The 24,948-nt window shown below is 41.2% G+C and overlaps 2 protein-coding genes across 2 annotated transcripts; one reads left to right on the forward strand and one right to left on the reverse strand.

Annotated features, from left to right (window-relative positions):
• Positions 1–4,848: 4,848 nt before the first annotated feature.
• LOC134677180 (trypsin-3-like) lies at positions 4,849–5,904 on the reverse strand. Its single transcript, XM_063535623.1, has one exon. The coding sequence runs from the start codon at positions 5,785–5,787 to the stop codon at positions 4,945–4,947; it is 843 nt and encodes a 280-aa protein (XP_063391693.1). The 5' UTR covers positions 5,788–5,904; the 3' UTR covers positions 4,849–4,944.
• Positions 5,905–13,985: 8,081 nt separating this feature from the next.
• LOC134676861 (uncharacterized) lies at positions 13,986–21,638 on the forward strand. The gene is made up of 2 exons (XM_063535243.1): positions 13,986–14,036; positions 16,144–21,638. The coding sequence occupies exons 1-2, from the start codon at positions 13,986–13,988 to the stop codon at positions 21,373–21,375; spliced, it is 5,283 nt and encodes a 1,760-aa protein (XP_063391313.1). The 3' UTR covers positions 21,376–21,638.
• The last annotated feature ends 3,310 nt before the right edge of the window (positions 21,639–24,948 follow it).

Consider the following 24,948-nt stretch of genomic DNA (forward strand, 5'->3'; position numbering starts at 1 on the left):
GTAATACCCTGTAAACATTAGAAACTTGAAGTTTCCTCTACTCTAAAACTGATTGTTTTTTTTTTTTTTTTATTGATAATGGGAAACAAACAGCGAAAAATAACACATATAGATAATTACAATTAAATATTATTATATTATTATATGTTTCAGGTAGAACTAGTGGCAAAACCGGACCAGTACCCGGTCATACCCGGGATGACGGCGGAGACCGGGTCCGGGCCGAGCTACGATGCCAGTATTCAGGCCACCGGACGGCCACCTAACAACTACAAGGTACAGTCAGCAGCAGAAGTTGCTAAGCGGGCCAGGTGTTAAATGATCTCCACGCGACTTTATTTTTAAGAGTATAAGAGCGTGTCGAGATAATTTTGGACACCTGGCCGTTTAGCGATTTCTGCTGCTGCTGACTTAACCTTAACCACTGAAAAGATTATAGCGTTAGACAAAGAAAAATCTGCAACGATTTTAGTAGCACCCGCAGTGCAAGTGTTATTTTTAAAGTCAAACTTCTATGACAATATGACGTTTAAATAATACTTGCACTGCGTATGCTATCAAAATCGTTGCAGACTTATCTTCGTCTAACTCTACAAGTGTTTCTCTCGCCCCAATGTTTCTTTTACCCCATCTAATATAATCTTATTGGTATGTCGCCGCTTTGGACTCAGCGGAGCGCAGAGCCAGGAGGATGATAGGCGACAAGAAGCTAACGGCTAAGCTTCAGTCTTTGGCCCATCGGCGGAAAGTCGCCAGCCTGTCGGTATTCTACAGGTTGCACTTCGGGGAGTGTGCCCAAGAGCTACACGAGCTCATTCCACCGTCCCCATTCTACCATCGGACTTTTAGACGCACGGCCGGTTTCCATCCTTACTTGGTAGATATTCCACCAATTCGCACTAAGCGCTTTGCTTCTACTTTCCTTATGCGCACTGCCAAGGAATGGAATTCCTTGCCGGCGTCTATATTTCCGTATTCTTATAACCCGGCAACCTTCAAATCAAGAGTGAACAGGCACCTTCTGAGCGAGCTCGCTCCATCGTAGGCCACGTCTACGCCTCGGCTAGTCTGTGGCCATGAGTAAGCCCATTCATAATAAATAAATAAAAATGACATTTTCATAGTACCCTGAGCCGGGCCCGGGCCGTGTGAGAGGCTTTCCGTGCCCCATAGTTCAACACGACAGCACCACACAAGCCGTCGATGGACAATATTCCACCATCTACAGAGTAAGTAATCCATAGGTACAGTCAAGGAATTTAAATTCCGACCCATTTCGTACTTTGTCACAGTGACAATCAATATGAAAGCCGCTAGAGACCTCATACGGATGTCACTGCGACAAAGTACGAAATGGGTCGGAATTTAAATTCCTTGACTGTACCACAGAATTTAATAAATAATAGTACAGAAGACTCACTCTCTAACAAAACGCGTCTGTTGCGATCAGGACAGATATGGCTGCTAGGTGGCGACAGCGCCACGCGCGGCTTATGGTTAGCCCCCAAAATTGGTGTGGAACGGATGTACTTTGCTACCTGTAGCAAAGCGATGAAATCGCGGAGTGAGCCACGCCTGTCCATTATTATTATTATAAATTTAAAGGCGAAAGTGTGTCTGTATGTCTGTTACCTGTTCACGCTTAAGCCGCTGAACCGATTTAGTTGAACTTTGGTATAAAGATAGTTTGACTCCCGGGGAAGGAAATGGGATAGTTTTTATGTCGGAAATTATCCCTGAAAAGAGTGCAAAGGGGGGGGGGGGGGGGGTGGAATAGAAAGAGTTAATGAATTGCCTAATAATTGAAGTAAGCAATGCGCGAATTGAATGATTGCTATTAGCATTATCCAGGCGCTATACCTACTTTAGCTGCTGTCACCGTAGACGAAGTCGCGGGCAAAAGCTAGTTATATATAAAGATAGTTTATTATTCAAGTAGGCATATTACAATGCGATTAAAACTGTTAGAACGCCATTTGAATTTGATCATTATTCTTTCACTGATATGTGCCAGTTACTTGAGAGTAGGCTGAAGATACTCGTATGGCGCCATCGCTCGAAACGATTGCACCATACCTTTGACCTATATATAGTCGAGTAGATGGCGTTAATTAATATTTAATAAGTTAACACATATCAGTAAAAGAATAAGGATCAAAGTCAAATGGCGTTCTAAAAGTTTCTTTTACCTGTCGAAAGATGGCAGTAAATTTACAGTGGCTACATAATTTACTTGACAATCCGTCTCTATGCACTCTATTCTCTTTGCCAGTAGTTACACTAGTCTATTGATGATGTTACCAGGTACATCACTGTAAGATGAACCCGACTTCGCCTCCTCCGATGACCTCAGAGTTTCCACCGCAGCGCCCCGATGTCGCCTACGGTTAGTTCCACTTATCGGAGAAGGTTATTCTAAATTCATATCTATTACTTCTTCTTCAAGAGAAAATACACACTAAAACCTTCAAAAATGATGATGAACCTGTGTCATAATTTTTGAAGGTTTTAGTGTGTATTATTCACCTAGTCCATCTACGCTGGGCCTTACTGAAAATCAGAGTCGCGGTATGTGCCATGCGGCTCATACCGTGACACCTAGCTGAGTGAGGACCATGTAGCGCAACTTTTCATTTTGTGTAACTTTTCTTAGTTTATTTAGTGTAGGTTTTATACACCCACAGGGGTGTTCATAATAATTTTTGGGCACAGGGGTGTAGAGGGGTGAAAAGTAGGGACTTTTCCCTATTACTACTATCCCTTTCGGCTATTTAGGGTTGCACGTCTTCAGCAGCGGAGTTGAAATAATCGGCCGGGAGAGTATATATATCTAGTCCATATATCATTATCTTATCTGTGGTCGTGCACGCGAAGGGACGTCAAGTTGAGCTAACTCTAATAATTGCTCGGAGCAATGCTGAGCCGAACGGAGCCGAGTTTGCGCGAAGCGAGTTTCGCACTCCTGCCCATTGTGAATAGCCTTTGTGTTCTCAGGGTGTGACAACTTCCAAGTTGGCGGCAGGGGGAGCGGGGAGACAGGAGGCGTGCCTGTCAAGACTACCAGCTACAGAGGAGGAGGAATGAACTGGCCCAACAGAGGTACATAAGCGTGTTCTCAGGGTCTTCAGGGGGAGTTGGGAGGTGGTAGTGTGCCTGTCAAGACTACCAGCTACCGAGGAGGAATGAACTGGCCCAACAGAGGTACATAAGCGTATTCTCAGGGTCTGCAGAGGGAGTTGGGAGGTGGCAGTGTGCCTGTCAAGACTACCAGCTAACGAAGAGGAGGAATGAACTGGCCCAACAGAGGTACATAAGCGTATTCTCAGGGTCTGCAGAGGGAGTTGGGAGGTGGTAGTGTGCCTGTCAAGACTACCAGCTACCGAGGAGGAATGAACTGGCCCAACAGAGGTACATAAGCGTAGTCTCAGGGTCTGCAGAGGGAGTTGGGAGGTGGCAGTGTACCCGTCAAGACTACCAGCTACCGAGGAGGAATGAACTGGCCCAACAGAGGTACATAAGCTTATTCTCAGGGTCTGCAGAGGGAGTTGGGAGGTGGCAGTGTGCCTGTCAAGACTACCAGCTACAGAGGAGGAGGAATGAACTGGCCCAACAGAGGTACATAAGCGTATTCTCAGGGTCTGCAGGGGGAGTTGGGAGGTGGTAGTGTGCCTGTCAAGACTACCAGTTACCGAGGAGGATGAATGAACAGGCCCAACAGAGGTACATAGATGTGACAAAGGTTTCTAGAAGCACTGTTGCTGAGCTAAAAAGGTATTTCAGAAATAAAACAAAGTATATTTTAATTTTCATGCGAACAATCAGGTTGTCGCGAAGGCATTGATCAGTTTTTTGTGTTTTTTGTACAGTCAACGGTAAAAATATGGGTGTACAAATCATTTCAAAAATATGTACCAATAACTCTTGTCAGTGAATTAAGAACTATGGGACATATTTTTGAGTAAGTTGTCTACACCCATATTTTTACCGTTGACTGTAAGGTACGAGTACTAGTGCTCGACATGCTATGCCCAATACATGACTCCCTGCTGTCACCTCTATTGACAATGACTTAATTAAGTTTCAAGATGACATCTACTGGGACCGCGTCGAGCACTAGTACCACCACCATTATTTTATCTTTCATACCAGTTCTTAAATTCATATTCTTATAAAAAGGTGCTTGGTTATAGAGAGGAGAGGTCCAAGAGGAATGAAGCCTTTAAAATATTCTAAGGATTGTCCCTTCTTCTGAACTCGTTCCATCGCCCACACTGTTAACTGTACAACGGTGGACCTTATGCCTTTTGTAATAAGGTCCACCGATGTACAGTTAGGAATGTTGCTATTTGTTCACCGTGAATCTGAATACTGAGTTCTCTAAGATTCAAGGCAATTCGACAGTCTTCATCCACACTTTGAACTGTTGCGTTTTTTTTTCGGGTAGTTCAGTGTTGTTTACTTATATCTCCATTGAAATTTTGCTGGGACGTCATCCTTTCCGTGACCACAGCTGGTGCATAAATCATATCGCGGTGGACCCATTCGTGTAATTCTAATTAAATATGTAGTTGATCCACAGTTCATCATCGTTCGTCTACGGTCCTTAGATCTTCTACCTTCTCTCTTGCCTGCAATTAGCATCTCGATAGCGTTTCCATTGTATAGTGGCATGTACCTACATTGTACACTGTATAGTAATCCTCGAAGGCAAATAACCTAAGTTTTTAAGATGCTTTAATGGCTATTCGAATACTTCTTCTTCTTCCTAGCGTTGGCACTTTGACACTTCTTTCTTCTTACTTTTTTGGCAAGATTTCCAAGTGGACGCCTGGAGTCTGGTCTTGCTCTCCGTCCGGTTATTAGGTTATTAGTACGGTTTCCTCACGATGTTTTCCTAGCGATTGGTTATCCGAGGATACGTGGTGCAATTATGTTCCAAGACCCTTAGTGGTAGGCACGATTCGGCTTTCGAACCGGCGGCCTTTCGGCCGAACGCCCGTTCGAATTCACGACCTGTTTTATCCAATGCAAATAAATACTAACAGGAGTGAATGCGCCACTCACAGAATTATGATGAGCCAGGCCTCCTTTGACGACGCCAATTATTGTACCGTTGAGCACCAGTGGCCCTCCAGAATCGCCTTGAAGAGCCAGTTGCTTTCTGTTCGAACACTTCGGTGCAACACATACCACCGTACCAGCATCTCGAAAGTTATTGCAAGGAATTACAATACCTTCACCAATTTGTAGAGGCGTCCCAGCGAGCTGAATCGTTTTATTCATAGAAAAAGGTTCAGTTATAGTGCCATTCGTTTTTCCAAAACCGGCGAATTTCACTCGCAGGCCGAATAAAGATTTATAGTCTAACGCTAATAGTTTCGCGGGTTTATTTAGAATTTTTTCAACTAAAACCAATCCTAAGTCTTCTCTTGGCGCCATCTCCCATCCGTTCCCTGACAACGCTGGAATATGAGACGTCGGTGGAGCGAATGTTTTTATTATATCAGTATTTAATGATGTCTCACTTGGTGGTAAAGTAAAATCTCCATATCTAACAGCCAATTCTAAATCCGTCATAAAGCAGTGTGCGGCTGTGAGCACCCAGGTATTGGCAATTAGACTTCCAGTACACATTCTAAAAGTAAATTGTGGAATCGTTTTTAAGTATAACAGCACAATAAAAGGGAATTCGTTTTCTGAGTCGTTTTTCCCTTTGTATATACGTAGAGGGCCCGCAGCTAATGTGGCACGTAAGAGTACTGACAATATAACAGCGTGTTTCATCATCTTGCTGGGACAATCTTTGGTTATTCTTCTTGAAAAAGTTCATGCGCGAATTGTCGTAAGAATTCAGGATTTTTGCATAACCTATTTGATTCCTAGCTGGATGTAAATTTTAATTTTTTATTTTTATCTCCGTAGAAAAGGCCTTGTGTTTTCTAGTTTACTATCGACTACCAATATAGTAGGTAGGTAATAGGCAATATAACATTATACTGTTGAATAAAATAAAAACCGGGCAAGTGCGAATCGGACTCGCGCACGTAGGGTTCCGTACCATAATGAAAAAAAACGGAAAAAAAATGCAAAAAACAAAACGGTCACCCATCCAAGTACTGACCACGCCCGACGTTGCTTAACTTTGGTCAAAAATCACGTTTGTTGTATGGGAGCCCCATTTAAATCTTTATTTTATTCTGTTTTTAGTATTTTGTTGTTATAGCGGCAACAGAAATATCATCTGTGAAAATTTCAACTGTCTAGCTATCACGGTTCGTGAGATACAACCTGGTGACAGACAGACGGACGGACAGCGAAGTCTTAGTAATAGGGTCCCGTTTTACCTTTTGGGTACGGAACCCTAGAAAGCGATAAGCGCTGAACACGGGAAACAACTGCAACAAAAATGATTTTTCACGATTTCTTAATAATTTTGTTACAAAAAAGAATGAGGATTATCGAGGAAACTTTAAGAATATGCAAGTTTGCATGACTCCCCACGAAATTGAGAAATTTCCACATGGTAAAATGTATAAACCTCTCATATTTTTGTATGAAAATCAAAATTTTCGATATCCAAAATGAAACTATCCATTGTTTCCTGAGAAAATTTTCTGAAATTTGCGAGTTTATTGTACTTCTTTGAAAACTTCGCAAATTGCACATCTGTTTAATAGACATATTTTCAGAACCCGGGAATTGGTTTACCACACTACAATACAGATGTAGCGAACAATCCTTTGCCATCGTATTCTCTCGGAAACGTTCGTATTTGTCATGCTACTTCAGTCGACCTCAGTACTTTTTGTACCGAGACTGACTGAAATAGCATTAATAACACATTCGTGCGTTTCCGTGAAAACACGATAGTATAGGATTATTTCGCTACATCTGTAAAGTAATCTGTCGTAAAATATTGCTATTTTTGGATTCTACTTAATATGTAGGTACTGTAGTATACAATTTAGTGTTGTTGTGTCCAAAGAATTATATGACAAAGAACAACTCTCAATCTTCAAAAGTGTGACCAAAAATGAAATGCAAGTGTGTGCGTAAATTGTCTATGTGAGATCAAAAATAGTGATGTTATGTTACAACATATTAATAATCTGTCGATGTTTGATTGCTTTATCGACTACTTTTTCAAATGTGTTATTTTAAACACTAAAATTCTATGACATTATGACGTATAAATAACACTTGCACTGCGTTTGCCATAAAAATCGTTGCAGACTTATCTTAATGTAACTCTTACTGTGTTGGAAAGTGAAGTTATCATGACACGCTAAACATGAACACCTTCAAAAAAGTATAACAATCGTTATTATTTGAAGTCGGTTATAAAAGATAATATTCTAATGATGTCTTGTGAAGAAATAATTACATAGCTATTAATATACCGACAAGTTATCGATACTGTCATATGGACATTTTGTCAAGCCCTAGCGTAAACTAACAGTTTATGTTTCTACACAAAATATTCTAAATTATTGACTAATATGATAAAATATTAGCACGGAACGGAAGAAAAACTTATAATGAACTGTATAAACCGGCTTCTTACACTTTTTACGCTGTTAATTTAACAAAATATCGCTAGGAAAATTTCGCTAGGAATATCATAAATCCTCTGAAATGAGTATTTGCTTGGATTATTTGGCCCTGTGACACTGCAATCCGGCACACTACAAGACACCATCTTCACTGAATTACTTTATTTAATACTTTTCGTCCTAATCCGTGTATATTTTTCAATTTGAAAATTACCGTGATACGCTCTTGGCCGTCCGCGGCCGTCGTCAAACTCAAAACTGGTTACGTTTTCTCATTGGTAGTCTGACTCTTTCGCACTTATGGGATGTTCATATACGTGATGGCTTCCCTTTCGCACACTTAAGCTGTCTGTCAAGCGCAAGCGAATCCTAGGTCTATGAGTAAAACTTGAATGTAGTAATATGTAGCTACAAGTGTCCTGTAATTGGCTTTCCATCTCTTATTAATTTCGGATACTCTGTGTAGATAGCTGTTGGATCTCCAAAATATAAATAAATAAATGAACAATCTGTGTATGTTTTAGGTGAAGTGTACGCTCCACGCATGTCGCGCTACTCCGACACGTTCGAGAGGTCGCTCCGAAAGTACCCGTCCGTGTCTCCAGAACGCTCGGCCGAAGTGTTTGAGCGCCTGGTTACCTACGCTATGCCAAGGACCTGTAAGTTGGCTGTAGTTTTTTTAATGGGTCGCTCCGAAATACCCGTCCGTGTCTCCAGAACGCTCGGCCGAAGTGTTTGAACATCTAGTCACCTACGCTATGCCGAGGACCTGTAAGTTTGTTCTAGTTTCTTCAAGGGATCGCTCCGAAAGTATCTGTCCGTCCCTCCCGAACGCTCGGCCGAAGTGTTTGAGCGCCTGGTCACCTACGCTATGCCGAGGACCTGTAAGTTTGTTCTAGTTTCTTCAAGGGGTCGCTCCGAAAGCATCCGTCCGTCTCTCCTAAACGCTCGGCTGAAGTGTTTGAGCGCCTGGTTACCGACGCTATGCCAAGGACCTGTAAGTTGGCTGTAGTTTCTTCAAGGGGTCGCTCCGAAAGTATCTGTCCGTCCCTCCCGAACGCTCGGCCGAAGTGTTTGAGCGCCTGGTCACCTACGCTATGCCAAGGACCTGTAAGTTTTGTTGTAGTTTCTTCAAGGGGTCGCTCCGGAAGTACCCGTCCGTGTCTCCAGAACGCTCGGCCGAAGTGTTTGAACATCTAGTCACCTACGCTATGCCGAGGACCTGTAAGTTTGTTCTAGTTTCTTCAAGGGATCGCTCCGAAAGTATCTGTCCGTCCCTCCCGAACGCTCGGCCGAAGTGTTTGAGCGCCTGGTCACCTACGCTATGCCGAGGACCTGTAAGTTTGTTCTAGTTTCTTCAAGGGATCGCTCCGAAAGTATCTGTCCGTCCCTCCCGAACGCTCGGCCGAAGTGTGTGAGAGCCTGGTCACCTACGCTATGCCGAGGACCTGTAAGTTTGTTCTAGTTTCTTCAAGGGGTCGCTCCGAAAGCATCCGTCCGTCTCTCCTAAACGCTCGGCTGAAGTGTTTGAGCGCCTGGTCACCTACGCTTATGCCAAGGACCTGTAAGTTTGTTCTAGTATCTTCAAGGGCTCACTCCGAAAGTATCTGTCCGTCTCTCCTAAACGCTCGGCCGAAATGTTTGAGCGCCTGGTCACCTACGCCATGCCAAGGGCCTGTAAGTTGGCTGTAGTTTCTTCAAGGGGTCGCTCCAAAAGTATCTGTCCATTTCTCCCGAACGCTCGGCCGAAGTGTTTGAGAGCCTGGTCACCTACGCTATGCCGAGGACCTGTAAGTTTGTTCTAGTTTCTTCAAGGGGTCGCTCCGAAAGTATCTGTCCGTCCCTCCCGAACGCTCGGCCGAAGTGTTTGAGCGCCTGGTCACCTACGCTATGCCGAGGACCTGTAAGTTTGTTCTAGTTTCTTCAAGGGGTCGCTCCGAAAGTATCTGTCCGTCTCTCCCGAACGCTCGTCTGGTCAACTACGCCACGCCGACTATACCGAGCACCTGTAAGTTTGTTGTAGTTTCTTCAAAGGGTCGCTCCGAAAGTATCTGTCCATCTCTCCCGAATGCTCGTCTGGTCAACTACGCCACGCCGACTATACCGAGGACCTGTAAGTTTGTTGTAGTTTCTTCAAAGGGTCGCTCCGAAAGTATCTGTCCGTCTCTCCCGAACGCTCGTCTGGTCACCTACGCCATGCCAAGGACCTGTAAGTTGGCTGTTGTTTCTTCAAGGGGTCGCTCCGAAAGTATCTGTCCGTGTCTCCCAAAAACCTAGAAATTCGTGTGATTTAATTAACGGATGACCCCTAAGTCATAAAGTAATTAACATTACTGTAAAGTCTGGGTAGGCAATTGCCGATTCTTATATCATAATTAACATGAATGGCCAAGATGACAATCGTAGGTACATCAGCAAACCCCAAACGAAAGGAAAAATGTATTGGGATTCGGCATTACAGAGGCTACGACAAGTCACGTGATTATTTCCATACATTTAAGGCCGAGCCACACCGGCTTGCGTGTGCGTGACGTGCGCGTGTGCGTGCGCTAAAATGTTGGATGGAGCCGCACACGCACACGTCACGCAAGCGGTGTGCCATCTCTCATAAGGATCTGTATGCTTCAACGCCGCACGCGCACGTGCACGGCACGCACACGCAGCCGGTGTGCACAGGCCTTTAAGTTTCATTTGGCGTCTTCTACCAACGATTGTCATGTTGGCTAGTCCTCCAGTTATCCCATTTTTAGCCCGTTCCCCCCGCCACTCCCCGCAGCGGGAGCCCGCCCGCCCCAAGACCTATGAAGAGACCATCAAATACAGGCCTAGGGCTCCCGAGGAGGACCCGACGAGAGACAGGAGGGATGATTTGAGGTAATCTTTAAATCTTACCTAACATACTTCATTCATCATTTTATTTATTTTATTTTATTTTATTAGTCAAATAAGTAACACAGCATTACAGTAAAACCAAGGCACTGTGAAACTAAAAAAAAATACAATACAAAGAAACTACAAATAAAAACCAAAGACAAATTAAACATTAGATTTGGGCGACGACGTAACAGCGTGGCTCCGTTGCGTCGTCTGACTTGGTGTAGGATTGGGCAGGTTGCCCCGGTACCGCCGAAACACCACACCCTTCGGCCTTCGCTTGCGATGGTGTACGCCGTCCTGCAGCGGCCGCGGCACGCGCACCACAAATGAACTGAAGTGCATATAGTGACGCGACTGTAGCTGGTGCACCCTCAGCGTGCACATCATATCATTAATTCATTCTTTTCGGCGCTGGATCGGGAAAAGTGGAGTGCTCTCGTTTCGGAGGCCAAGATCCTCTTTATTTATTTATTTAATCTTTATTGCACATAAGGAAATACACTGTACAAAAGGCGAACTTAATGCCATAAGGCATTCTCTACCAGTCAACCTTTAGGCAAAGCAGATAAGTTGTAGGCGGTGCAAAAACATGTAGTAGATGATACAATTAGGTACCTGTACGAACACAATACAATCATAATAAATACACTAATATAAACATACATAAATATAAATAATATTGATACAAATACATATACCTACTTACATATACATATACATACATACATACATATGAAATCAGATGAACTTACAAAACAGAAACATTCAAGATTTTCCAGTACTGCCAGCAAAGTGCTCACTTAAGGATTTTTTAAAAGCAAATCTGTTCGGACTCTTTGGATCGTTGAGAAATATTAGTTAGTTAGTTAACATTTACCTGCTTATTTGGGCCGATTTTTTTTTGTAGTTTCCTTTTTCTTCAAATTTCGATTGGTGAATAGATTGAGTACCGTATTCTGTATTTCATGACGTAAGCCCAATTTCACCGTTACTAAAACATAAGGAATTATCGACTACTTACTCGTAAGTATCTAGGTATAAGTTGCTGAGGCTTTGAACGACTAGGTATTATGACTTGGAAATAGGAGCTTTCCTATTTCAAAGTCATGAATATTTCTCCTTTAGATGTGCAACTCAATTTCATAGTTTATGTTTTTATATTTAAGTAAAACATGCGTTACACTATATGTTAACTCTGCTGCTAAAAGTGTTGTATGTTATGTTATGTTTAATTAATGGGGTTGGCCGGTCGAAGTATTTAGCAGATGGCGCTAGCATAGCTTGCCCTGTCAATCCCTAGAATTGTGTCAAATGTATTGTTTTTTTTAATAGCATTTTATGCCCTGGATGCCAGCCCTTTAAGCCAAATCTCATAGAAAAAGGGGCAAGCTATGATGGCGCCATCTATGCAAACCTTTGACAGTTGCCAACCCCATTGTAGGTGACATATGACATTGTGGTAACTGACATTTGTCTTACAGAGAAGCCAGTAAGCAAACGTGCACGAAGCACGGTGACATCAGGCAGATCCGGGAGACGACCAGGAGGCTCCGGAAGAGTCTCAAAAGTACATCTTCCTATGTAAGTCTACGGTAGCATTGAGAAATATAGTAAGAATCGAGTCATCATCATCATCATCATCTCAGCCTATATACGTCCCACTGCTGGGCACAGGCCTCCTCTCGAGCGCGAGAATAATAGAGTGCTCACCCAGTTTTGGTACCAAAACTACTATTTTCGCAGTCGACACCTATAGTTCGTTTTTTTTAGCATTAGAAAGAACTTCGCAGAAGTAAGCTTGTGGTTCCAAATCCGGCACTTTTAACGGTAATAAATTGAAGTAAATTATATGTATTGACCGTGCTACATTAGATAATTCAATAATTATTAAGAATTAAAGAGGCTGATAGAAACTGTACGCTTACTTCTGTGGAGTTCTTTCTAATTAATCCTAAAAAAAACGAACTATAGCATCGAGTAGCGGAGTTATCAGTACAGCTACTCGATACTAGAATTCTCTAGTGTCGAGACTCAAGAAAATTGTATTGAACTTGGTACTAAAACTGAAGTATGGAGTGAGCACTATGTATTTTTTTCTCTATGACGGTAGTTCAATTTATTTAATTCTTTGGTCAATTCCCAGACGCACACACATATACTCTCAACGTACCTGGATAGCATCGACCATGAGTGCGACACACCGATTCAGGAGACTTCGGAGACTGAACATGAAGACACGCAGCCTTCGCAGGAGTCTGTGAGTCGAATTCCTCTTCCTTCTCGTTATCCCGGCATTTCGCCACGGCTCATGGGAGCCTGGGGTCCGCTTGACAAATAATCCCAAGAATTGACCTAGTCACTAGTTTTCACGAAAGCGACTGCCATCTGACCTTCCAATCCAGAGGGGATTAGTCCGGTTTGCTCACGATTTTTAAGTTCTCATTCACCGCAAAGGATCTGGTAAATATCAAATGATATTGTGTACAAAATAGTTCCGAAAAACTCATTGGTATGAGCTGCTGGGGTTTGAACCCGCGACCTTCGGATTAAAAGTCGCTCGCTCTTACCGCTAGGTAACAGCGCTTCTTTGTGAGTCGAATGAAAGCTCTTTTTTAGGGTTCCGTACCCAAAGGGTAAAACGGGACCCTATTACTAAGACTTCGCTGTCCGTCCATCCGTCCGTCTGTCACCAGGCTGTATCTCACGAACCGTGAAATTTTCACAAATGATGTATTTCTGTTGCCGCTATAACAACAAATACTAAAAACAGAATAAAATAAAGATTTAAATGGGGCTCCCATACAACAAACGTGATTTTTGACCAAAGTTAAGCAACGTCGGGAGTGGTCAGTACTTGGATGGGTGACCGTTTTTTTTTGCTTTTTTTTTGTTTTTTTTTGCATTATGGTACGGAACCCTTCGTGCGCGAGTCCGACTCGCACTTGCCCGGTTTTTTTATAATAGCAAGTATATAGCTACATTACATCACTTTAATGTTTCAGAGCTACCCAGTGAATACCACAGTACAAGGTAAATATTAATTACACAGCAATATATCTGTGCGTATTAAATGCGCCACTCGTCCTATCAATCAACCAGTCAAAGCATTTATTTTCAGGCAACTGAAGCCTATAGACACATACCTAGATACCTTACAAACGAACATATATATATATATATATACAATAATAAAAATTGTTTATACGACAACGGTTTCACTCACTTGAATTTTTTGTCGCTATTGGCGACAATGTTTCGGGCCCATCGGGGGTCCTTCCTCAGGCTCGAGTGCTCGCGGCGACTGCAACTGCAATTTAAAATATGTGTCACGAAAGTTTAATATCGAATAATAAAAATCTTAAATACTAAAAAATCATTGTCGTCCTATGGTCGTACTAACCCATTCGCCTGTTTTCAGCCGCCGTCTCCACCATCTCACTAGGGGTGGGAGCCAAACCATTACCACCACCCAATCCTGTCAAACGTACAGTAAGCATTATTTTGTTTCTTATACACTTAGCATGTATCTTCATCGCTCTTTGGAATCGCTCCCAAATGTCTGAAGATCGTGTTCATGACCATGAAGATGATAAGTTCGATCCGAAAGTAAGGAAAAATGTGTAGGTGAACTTCATATTACTATAACATTTCAGTTCATCGATATACCTAAAGCGTCATTCTATGGAACTTGCTAACTATGTAAACAAAAGCTACTAAGTATATTCATCATTCAGAGACACAATACGGCGGTTTGTTTACATAGTTAGCAACTCCCATAGAATGACACTTTACACTAGGAATAGAAATGGGCTTAAAATAGATCCTTGAGGTACTCCCATTGCCATCGCTATTTGGGCTTAAATTTCTCAATTTTTACTACCTTTTGTGATTGGAGTCTGTGCCCAGCAGTGGGCAATATAGGCTATATAGTTTGTTATTTTTATAATATATACCTTTCAATTATTATCTCTATGTGAATACTGTGATCTACACAATCAAAAGCTTCAGAAAGGTCACAGAACACAGCAATAGCGCTGTTTCATTCCCAGCACTCATCTTGCAGATAGCTGTCCCTCTCTCGCTTACGCCAACGTCAAGACACAATTTGCCTATCGCAACCAATTCGCTAGGAGTGGAAACCAAACTATCATTCACAAACAGACGTACAGTAAGCATATTTCTATTACTACATCCTACAATAACATATAATACATTATTATAGTATGTACGCCATACGCTTAAATTAATAAATAGTATGTAGGTACCATAGTATGTAAATGATAGAAATGAAAATGAAAATATTCACACACTTCATCCTCAAGTAAAAATTACCACCTCGTCCACATACACCACTACAGCACAGGATAAGATTCCGAAGCAAGAAACTTGATAAGATTCATTTTATCAAGTGATTCTACATGAAATCTTAAAAATACACGCCTTATTAGCTGCTTAACTTATGTATTACGTATTGGTTAGTCCAGCAATGTGAACGAATGATAAAGGAGATAAGAGCAAGATGCAAGAACTTCTTTACCGTGCAATACCTTAAGTTAGAAACAAATAAAGAGCCTTATGATTGGCGGCCAATATTTCTTTCCCATTCTTGTTGCAGATAGCTGTCCCTCTCTCTCCCACGGTCTCGTTAAAATGTACAACTGGGACGGATAACTTCGTAAACCCCTTAGCCAACTCTATTCCGAGACCGATGCTTTCCCTAGGGGTTGAAACAAATCCATCGTGGATAAGTAAACGTACAGTAAGTATATCCTTAAATAAACGGGGCAAGTGCGAGTCGGACTCGCGCACGAAGGGTTCCGTACCATAATGCAAAAAAAACGGAAAAAAATGCAAAAAGAAAACGGTCACCCATCCAAGTACTGACCACGCCCGACGTTGCCTAACTTTGATCAAAAATCACGTTTGCTGTATGGGAGCCCCACTTAAATCTTTATTTTATACTGTTTTTAGTATTTGTTGTTATAGCGGCAACAGAAATACATCATCTGTGAAAATTTCAACTGACTATCTATCACGGTTCGTGAGATACAGCCTGGTGACAGACAGACGGACAGACGGACGGACAGCGAAGTCTTACGCTACGTCTTACGTAGGCGAACAACGCGCGAACGCGGCGCGGCGCGGCGCGGCGAAAGCGGCCGCCGCCGCGCCGCGCCGCGCCGCGCCGCCTGACATTCGCGTGCAAATCGCGCCGCACCGCGTTCGCAACGAGATCGCTTACGTAGAACACTTCTATGGGCATCAAAGGATTGATTTCGCCGCGCCGCGCCGCGCCGCGTTCGCGCGTTGTTCGCCTACGTAAGACGTAGCGTTAGTAATATGGTCCCGTTTTACCCTTTGGGTACGGAACCCTAAAAAATCAAGCGCAAGTAATGAAAATATTGTTAGTAATTTTTTTTTTTAAATATTTATTTATTATTATAGCTTTATTTATCCATACAGTTACATATTTGAAATATTTATGTGTATAGTATATGCATATTATTGTATGGCCCCTATAGGGCAGAAAGCCTCCTCCATCTTATTCCATGTTTGTCTGTCTTGGGCTGTGGTCACCCAGTTTTTACCAGCTGTTTTTACAACATCGTCTACCCAACTACCCATCTTGCCTTTTGTCGTCCATGTCGTCTTTTTCCTGTGGGACCAATTTTTTTATACCCATCATTAAATCCTTACCTTACTTTTATTACAGATAGCGGTTCCTCTTTCCCCAATCTCCTCCAAACTAACCACGCGAGCTCACGACCTGCCTAGCCCTTTCATCACGAAGTCCGTCCAGACCTTCTACTTTCCAGGCAGATCCGTAGAAACCGTCACCAGCAACACAGAACTTCCGAAATGTGAGCCTGTTCCGATCATAGCCAATAAAAGTAAGAGTCTCAACGATTTCAGACTGAAACCGGACTTCAAAAGTGAGATCATAGCCTGGCTTGATGATACCAGCGATCCTAGAATTATAGAAATAAAAGACATTGTGTTAAGGAATTTAAAGTTCAGGTTACAGGGAGTACCTGTAACTGGAGACGAAAAGAAGATTAAAGTGAAGGTAGGTGATTGTTTAAAGACTAAAAAAAGAGTTTTAATAGAGCCATCAAGTATTAAAGTTAATAAAAAGGAACCTATTAATTCTACCGAAAGCCAAAGTGCAATGAAATTCAAACAATTTGATAAGAACGAATTTAAAGTTGCTGTAGACGAATGGTTAAATAACGTTTCTATAAAGAAACAGGACATTCTATCGAAGCCAGTGGAAGAAGCACAGAATTTAAATACCTTTGTTGATAGAATTAAATATTTAGCATTCGTAAAATCAAAACTCTGCAGTGAACAGGCGATTAGAACAGAGATTTTGGGAATTCTTGATGAGGTAATAGTTGAAATCAATGCTTGTGATAAGGCAGCTTTCCTTAACAAACTTACAGACGCTTTGATGTGTAAATTAGACAATGCTTTACTGGGGGAAATAAAAACTAAACCTAGTACGTGTAACAAATCTAATGTAAATCAAGCTATTGAAAAAGAAACTAAAGATTTACAAACTCAAAAAGTTCTCAATCCGGATTTGATAAAGCAAACAATAGTAGATTTAGTAGATATTTTAAAAGATTCGGTAAATAATAACATTGGATTCGAAGAAATAGCTTCTACACTTTATAATACAACTAAGTTCGAGCCAGAAGAAATTTTACCTCAACGAATGGAGAAACGTAGAAAAAAGCTTGCTAAGAAAACTTTTAATACACAGCCATTAACCGTTTTTATGGTTCAGAATTTGTCAAGAAATTATGTTTCTAAAACATCAGATAAAAAAGTGTCGTCTCAACACAGTATTGGCTCGATCTTGGATAGGGATATCGAGGAAAATTTAATCAATTTCAAAACACAACTGGCTCAGCAGATTGACCAATGGCTTACAGATTTTGCAATGTTAAAAGCAGAAGATACAGATTTTAGACGAGCAGTAATTCTTGACTTAGCCAATGATATAGTTGAGAGACAAAAATATTTGGAGTTCAACAAAAATAAAAACTCATCTATAGATGAGCTTGAACATTTAAAGTATTTAATATTTAAATGGATGAAAAGGTATGTCGGTGAAGAGAATATGGAAACTGTACATCATGCTGTACAATTGATGGAAATGATAAGGAATATACCCGTACCAATGTTGAGCAGATCCCGAGTCCTATTAAAAAAATCTAGCAGTTATTTATGTTGTAAAAAAGCCGACTGTGAACCTGGTACTTCTGCTGACACTAGCAAAGAAAGTGTACAAAATTCTAAATCGGATTCTGGTATACATGATAGAGAGTCATTAAGTTCAGCACCTTCATTTATTGTGATAGATAGTGAACCTCTATCTAAAAAAAAGAATAATGACACGATAAAACAAAAAGATCCAAAGTCACCAGTTAATCGATCGAATAAACCTGACCTAAGTTTTAATGCAGATAAAATAAATACCGAAAATGTTGTTCAGAATAATGTGGGCCAATCTAGCTGTGTAAATAAAGAAGAGCATTCTAGCCAAGATAGTTTCGTATCAAGCAGATCTCAGGATGATTATCATGAATCCAATAGCGATACACGCTGCAAAGACCATATGCCCGCACCTGGTATTTCTATTAGCATTACCAAAGATGACGTAAATACATCAAACGTAACACGAAAGAAAAATCAAAATGATTCTATATATACGAACTATGTAATACATAACATCAGCAAGAACACAAGTAATAGAAGAGATAAACCACGAGAAGAAACAAACGAAGGAAATAGTTCAATGATTAAGAAGAAATTAAATAAAACACAAGATTCAAGCAACGCTTCTAAGGTTTTTGTATCTTGCGAAAGTGTTAAATGTGCGCAAAATAAAAATGATAGCGCTAACAAAATTAATCCTCAACCAGGACCCTCTGGGTTAGTGACTCCAGTACCTCCTCATTCAGGTAGGCCATCCAGTGCAGCTGACCAGCTTATGGCAGAGTGGCGACCACATCCAGTGTTCACTCCGCCGGAGCCTGGACGACCCCTACTCGATAAGGTACAAGAAGAATTTAAAGAATACCTCACGAACTGGTGTGAACAAATCCCGATACCTGCCAATACTTGCAACGAGATTGAAGTAGCAGCAAAACTGAGATTAGGCATTTTGAATGGCATTTGGAGAACGATAACGATATTAAAAGCGCAACCGGCGGTGTTTCAGAACAAATTTTACTATGAAGATGTATTAGGGAAAGAGATAGATGGATTATTAGATTGTTTACCGCAAACACACGAGTTACAGGAAAAAAAGTACCCCCTTAAATCACAACTTCTCGATAAGATATCAGAAATGAATGATTTTATTAAAGAGACTGAAACTCCTGATAATTATAAGGAAATGGTAGCCCGGAAAGCTGAACTTTTGAAAGAACAGAAATTAAGGATAATCACCAGATTAGACCGCGAGCCTCCAGCGAAAATATTTGAAGAAATGCTGAAGTACTGTACCCTAGACGATTTTTTAAGGAAAAGCAATTATAAAGAGACCAATGAAATGGTAGGAAAAGCGTATAAAAACAAGTTATTGCAATCGATTCAGGCGTACATAGATGAATTTAAGAAAACTCATGATGGCAAAGAAATGGAAGAACTTTTCGGTGTCTTTAAAAAATGCGATATCTTTGAAAAACTTGGCAAAGTTCCCTTGCCGACAGAAGACGAAATAAAGGAAAATGCTGATGAAATTCTTCTGGGACTTGAAATTGAGGAGTGGGTGAAAGATTTGCCGCTAATTAAGAACGACGAACCAAATGAACAGCGTCAACGTGCAAGATTAAGGGATGCGTTGACGAAAAAAATATATGAAATGGGAAAAAGTCGAGTCAACATTGCTAACTGTTGCGAAGATACTGAAATGAAGCATGAGATTTCTTACTTTCTAGATATGGTTCCACTTGAAAAAGATCAAGATTTGAACATCAACAAGATGGTAGACGAGCTTACCAATAGATTAAAGAACAGACATGGCGGCGGTAGAAGAAAATCGGTAGCATTTCAAGATAGGAGTCGATTACTAAACAGAAGTGAGTATACTCTCGAATCTCCAGCATCGGATATTTATTCACCTTCATTCCAAGGCGACGAGGATGCTCAATATCAAAGCATTTTTAAAAATCCTCCTCTATGCTCCACTAGAATTGGGCAGACAGGCGAATGGGACTTGAGTGACGATCAAGACGCTCAATACAGGGCCATGTTTAAAGACGGCGTGCCGTGTTCTTCAATGATCGAGCCACAAGCTGGCTACGGCCCAGGCTCGCCTATGGCACCAGATTTTCGCCATTCATATGGTCAAGCGCAACATTTTGATTACCCTCCAAGGCAATTTAACGAAAGCGCTCGAAGTGGTTATTCTGTGCGTGGTTCGGTAGAATATCCTGATGTAATGGGACACCCAAGGACGCCTCAACAGGGCTCACAATCACCAGGGCTCTACAAAAGTGTAGCAGTAATGCCGAACATTCCACCAGACAGCCAGTTCCAATCGTTACAGGGAAGTAGAATGTCTGGTGCAGTTCCACCAGATATCCAGTTCCAATCGTTACAGGGAAGTAGAATGTCAGGTGCAGTTCCACCAGATATCCAGTTCCAATCGTTACAGAGAAGTAGAATGTCTGGTGCCGTTCCACCAGGTATCCAGTTCCAATCGTTACAGGGAAGTAGAATGGCTGCTGCAGTTCCACCAGATAGCCAGTTCCAATCGTTACATGGAAGTAGAATATCTGGGGCACCTTGTCAAGGTCCGAGAATGACGGGACAATTTAATCAGTCACGGGGTGTAGGATGGATACCGCCAGAGGAAGCATCAGGTTTAGTATCGGTCCGTGATGATCTTTCACCCCAAATGTTGCCTCCACTGCAGCGTTTCTCAAATGAACCACCTGCCTTTTCACATCACATATCACAAGCAGAAAGATCTGCAGCCCAAGGGTTTGTACCAATGACAAGCTACGGACACAGGGAGCCACAAGGATTTATTTCGATGGCTTCCGATAGACCAGGTGAAATACAGCCTGCTTCTTACCGTTCATTTCCTCCAAATGAATTCATGCAGCCACAACCTGCCGCGTTCATTCCCGAAGAGTCTCGTTGCTCAAGAAGATCAAAACCAGTATCAATTATTGATCCTAGTATGCGACAAGGAACAGTTATGGATCCTAGTATGCGACAAGTATTACCAGACGGCAGTGTTGAAATTGATCATAGTGTGGGACGGGGACCATTTGATGTATCAATTGAGGTTCATGAAGCGCCTCGTTCACGTCGGGAGGTACAAGATGGATCAGATCGATTTGTGTCAATGGTTAGCCAACAACGACAGAACAGGTCTGTTCGGCAACCGATCCAAAACCAACCCTGTATAAGAATTACTTCAGCTAGAGATCGAACTGATCTCGATGAAATTCAAGAGGTACCAAGCAGGAGCGCCCACTTGTCTCATATTCAACAACCCGAACCAGGTCGCCAGTCTTCACGTCAACCAACCGATAGAATGGAAGCGGCCAGCAGAGAGCCCTCGTCTCCTCAGAGAGCTAGATTAATAGCTTCAAACGCGCCTTCTACAGAAATAAGCAACCAGCCTGGCTTTTATTCAACTCCGAACCAACAAAGCCATCCACCTCCTCATAACATAAGAGAGCGAAGGCAGTTAGAAAAGGAAAGGGTTGCGGCGAGACGAGTTGACATGGACGCAGATGAGGCCGACGAAGGCGAGGAAAGGTGTCACTGCCGGCAAAGATTTAAGCAATGGAAGGGACATAATTGCCAGACTTGTGATGACTGTTTACAAGGAAGATTCCATCCTTACCTGTACCCGTTTCCGTATATGTATCCGCCGTATGGAAGACATCCGCCGCCGCCATATTGTAGAAGATAAATAATAAAGAAGTTTGTATAAAAACGCTTCAAACGCATACAATTTTGGAATAAATAACCAATCGCCGTCTCCTCACAATGTAATCTGGGGTCTACCGCGAAAATCTAAAATCGAAAATTCGTTATCCTGCTACTGTGGCTCGAATATGGAAAAGTGGTAGAGAGGCAGATGGTCTACCGCGAACCACGTTCTACGTGTTGCCTCCCTGTCACACTTACGTACGAATCTACAAGTGCGACAGAGAGGCAACACGTCGATCGTGTTTGGCGGTAGACCCTCAGATATCTAACGATATTTCGATTTTTGAGGTTGGTCCAAACCAAGATCCCACCAAACATATTTTGTAAATCATTATTAGACCACGACAATACGTCATACCTTATCGCTCGCACGAATATTATCTGTATCATGTATTCCAAACTCAATTTATTTTGGATTGTACCTATTTTATGTTTCTGTTACGATATAATTAAATAAAAAATAACAAAAAAATATGTAAAGCGTTTTTGTTGAAACAAATAATAAATCTATCTAAGAAGTATGTATCTAAAACCTTTAAACGAGCATTCCTGTCTATACATAATAATATATCTGGGGATCTCGGAAACGGCTCTAAGAATTTCGATGAAATTTACTATATGGGGGTTTCGAGGGCGATAAATCGATCCAGCTAGGTCCTATCAGTGGAAAACCCCTATTTTTTGACTTTTTATATATTTTTGTTTTTTTTTGAGCTCAGCCTCCTAAAGTACAAATAAAAAATCCTAAATATGCCACTGAAATACAGGGTGGAAAGAAAAGTCGGGCCCTGGAGGGAAACTACCTTAAATCCTTAAGCTGGCTCATTTTACTTAAAGGAGACATTCATTTATTTTTAAAAAGAAACAAAACTGCATTCATTAGGTAATATAAATAGTAGGTACCTATATGATGATACATTATTGACCGTTAACGATTATATAGTAACAGCACCAGTCATGGGACATTTAAGAGGAAATTTGGAGTATTTATGATATTTCCCTTATACATGTAAATGGTCTACCGCTTAGCGTGTTAAAAGATGAAAGTCCTATCCGTCTTTCATGTTTTAGGCGTGTTGTATCAAAGATACTGCAATTAGTTTCCACATATTTAACAAATTAAAACTATGCTTTTTTTCTCCAGTCATGGACACCAAAGTTCCAGTAATGGGCCCCCGGTAATGGACGTGGATCCAGTAATGGGCCCCCTATAATGGACATTGCTCTATCAGTATAAAATATTGAAATGGGGAATAAATTACGGCAAAATAAAAATTTTTTGGTATAAGCTTTTATCGCTGAAAGTATTTTTCTTTCCACAGCCAATTATTATTGTATATTAGATCCATCGAGACATTCTAATATACCCTAACACAATTAGTTAGGGTTTAATGCGATAAAGTTCCGATGGCCACCTCCTGTCTCCATCATCAGATCAGGTCCATGTTATCATAATATTGCATTATCATCCGATTTGCATACTTAATTACGTACTTACACAAAATTTCAACTGAATAGGAAATCGAAAAGTGGCTCAAATTCAGCTACCAAGATTGGACCCACACTAACTAACAGGGCAAGTTAAATAAAAGTTTGGAAAAACGATATTAATTTATCCGAAGTCCGAGAATACCTCCTGATTGACATATTTCTGAACTAAATTTTATTTCTGTATTGTTTAAACATGAAATAATGGCATAGAAAGCATCATTCTGTCATTTGTCCCATCATAGGAGGTACGCAGTTTTACAGCTCCTATAATGGGATTGGGCCAAATACCACTATTTTTTTACATCTGTGGAGTCACAACATAGTGTGTTGTATACCTTATCTCATGGTAAATGCAATTAACAAAACACATTCTAGTTTTCATCAAGTATTAATTAATTAAAATTTAACAAATTAACTCACCTCTCTTAGCGAAGTTGTTAAGAATTCGTAGTGGTATTTTTTTCAGTGACACGACAACTTTTAGGTTGGCGCCAATTTCTTAAAAAACAACCAAATTTAATAAAACTTCAAACTGAAACAGCTTTAGGACTCTTATTTATGATAATATACAGCCAGTGTTTATAAACTACTTTTAGATACTTATTTTAGAGGAATTATGTTTTTTTGTCCCATTACTGGTTCCACGTCCATTATAGGGTCCACTACTATATAGTTGAGATAATAAGCACAGGTCAAGAGGTGATAGCGGACGCTGTAACGGTTTCTTTTGGGGGCAATGTTACTCACTTTTTAGTACTGGGTAGAGGCTGTTTATAGTTTTTTTTAGCATTAGAAAAAAGGTAAACAATCTTGACATGTCTTTTTATTGAAAAACAGTTATGAAATATAAGTCACGGCAAATATGTAACAATTATAAATAATCTACGAATATTTAAAAAATTTTTGTTTCCATAACAAAATAATAGTTAGGTACTTACTGATTTTAAAAAGCGTTTTTCAATTAAAAGACCCGTCAAGTTCTCCTAGTCTTTTCTAATGCTATAAAAAACAAACTATAAGTAGGTTCTTCTTCGATTTGGCAGTTACAAAATGTGGCAGCGCCACTATATAATATAATACAATACAAATACTTACCTACTCTTAATACTTATTACCAGATATCGTAAATTTTATAGCATTTTCGGTGCAGCGGAGTGGTGACAGCACAGAAAACCGCCGGGTCTGTGCAGTGGTGTTACCATTTCAGTTGCAATTAAAGGTGAGTCGTATCGGCCCACTAGTAGTAAGTACTACTCACTAGTTGTAGCCAGAATACGCTTGGAGTGGCCCGCACTCTGCAGAGCAACGATACTAAATAGCTACGAAAGACGAAAGTGCTTGTTGCTATAGACAGGCGTGGCTCACTCCGCGATTTCGTCGCTTTGCTACAGGTAGCTAAAAGTACATCCGTTCGACCCCAATTTTGGGGTTTGCCATAAGCCGCGCGTGGCGCTGTCGCCACCTAGCGGCCATATCTGTGCTGATCGTGACAGACGCGTTTTGTTAGAGAGTGAGTCTTACTCAGTACAGTCAACGGTAAAAATATGGGTGTAGACAACTTACTCAAAAATATGTCCCATAGTTCTTAATTCACTGACATAAGAGTTATGGGACATATTTTTGAAATGATTTGTACACCCATATTTTTACCGTTGACTGTAGATACTATCATTTATTCTGTGCTATAGTCTGTATCTTTAGGTACCTATTTAAATAAAAGTAAACAAACAATTTGTAATATTTCGCGTAGTTAACCAACCGAATACAAAACCGCCTGGATCTGTCACTGCATGAACCACCTGCCGGCCTAGCCAAGGTTACAATCGCTATCGCTTCGACAACGAAAAGCATGATGTCTCTCTATCACTCTTCCATATTAGTGTGACAGTGACAGTTGCGTTTCGATCGCTACGGAGCGTTAGCGATTGGCATCTTGGCTACGCGGCCTGGCCCCTATTTCACCAACGTGACAGGTGCGACAATTCGACATGTCTCCTTGTTGCTGACGTCACAGGCATCCAATGGGCTACGGTTATCGCTTACCATCGGGCAGGCCGTATTC

The sequence above is a fragment of the Cydia fagiglandana genome, chromosome 25 (assembly GCF_963556715.1).
Source record: "Cydia fagiglandana chromosome 25, ilCydFagi1.1, whole genome shotgun sequence".
NCBI lineage: Eukaryota > Metazoa > Arthropoda > Insecta > Lepidoptera > Tortricidae > Cydia > Cydia fagiglandana.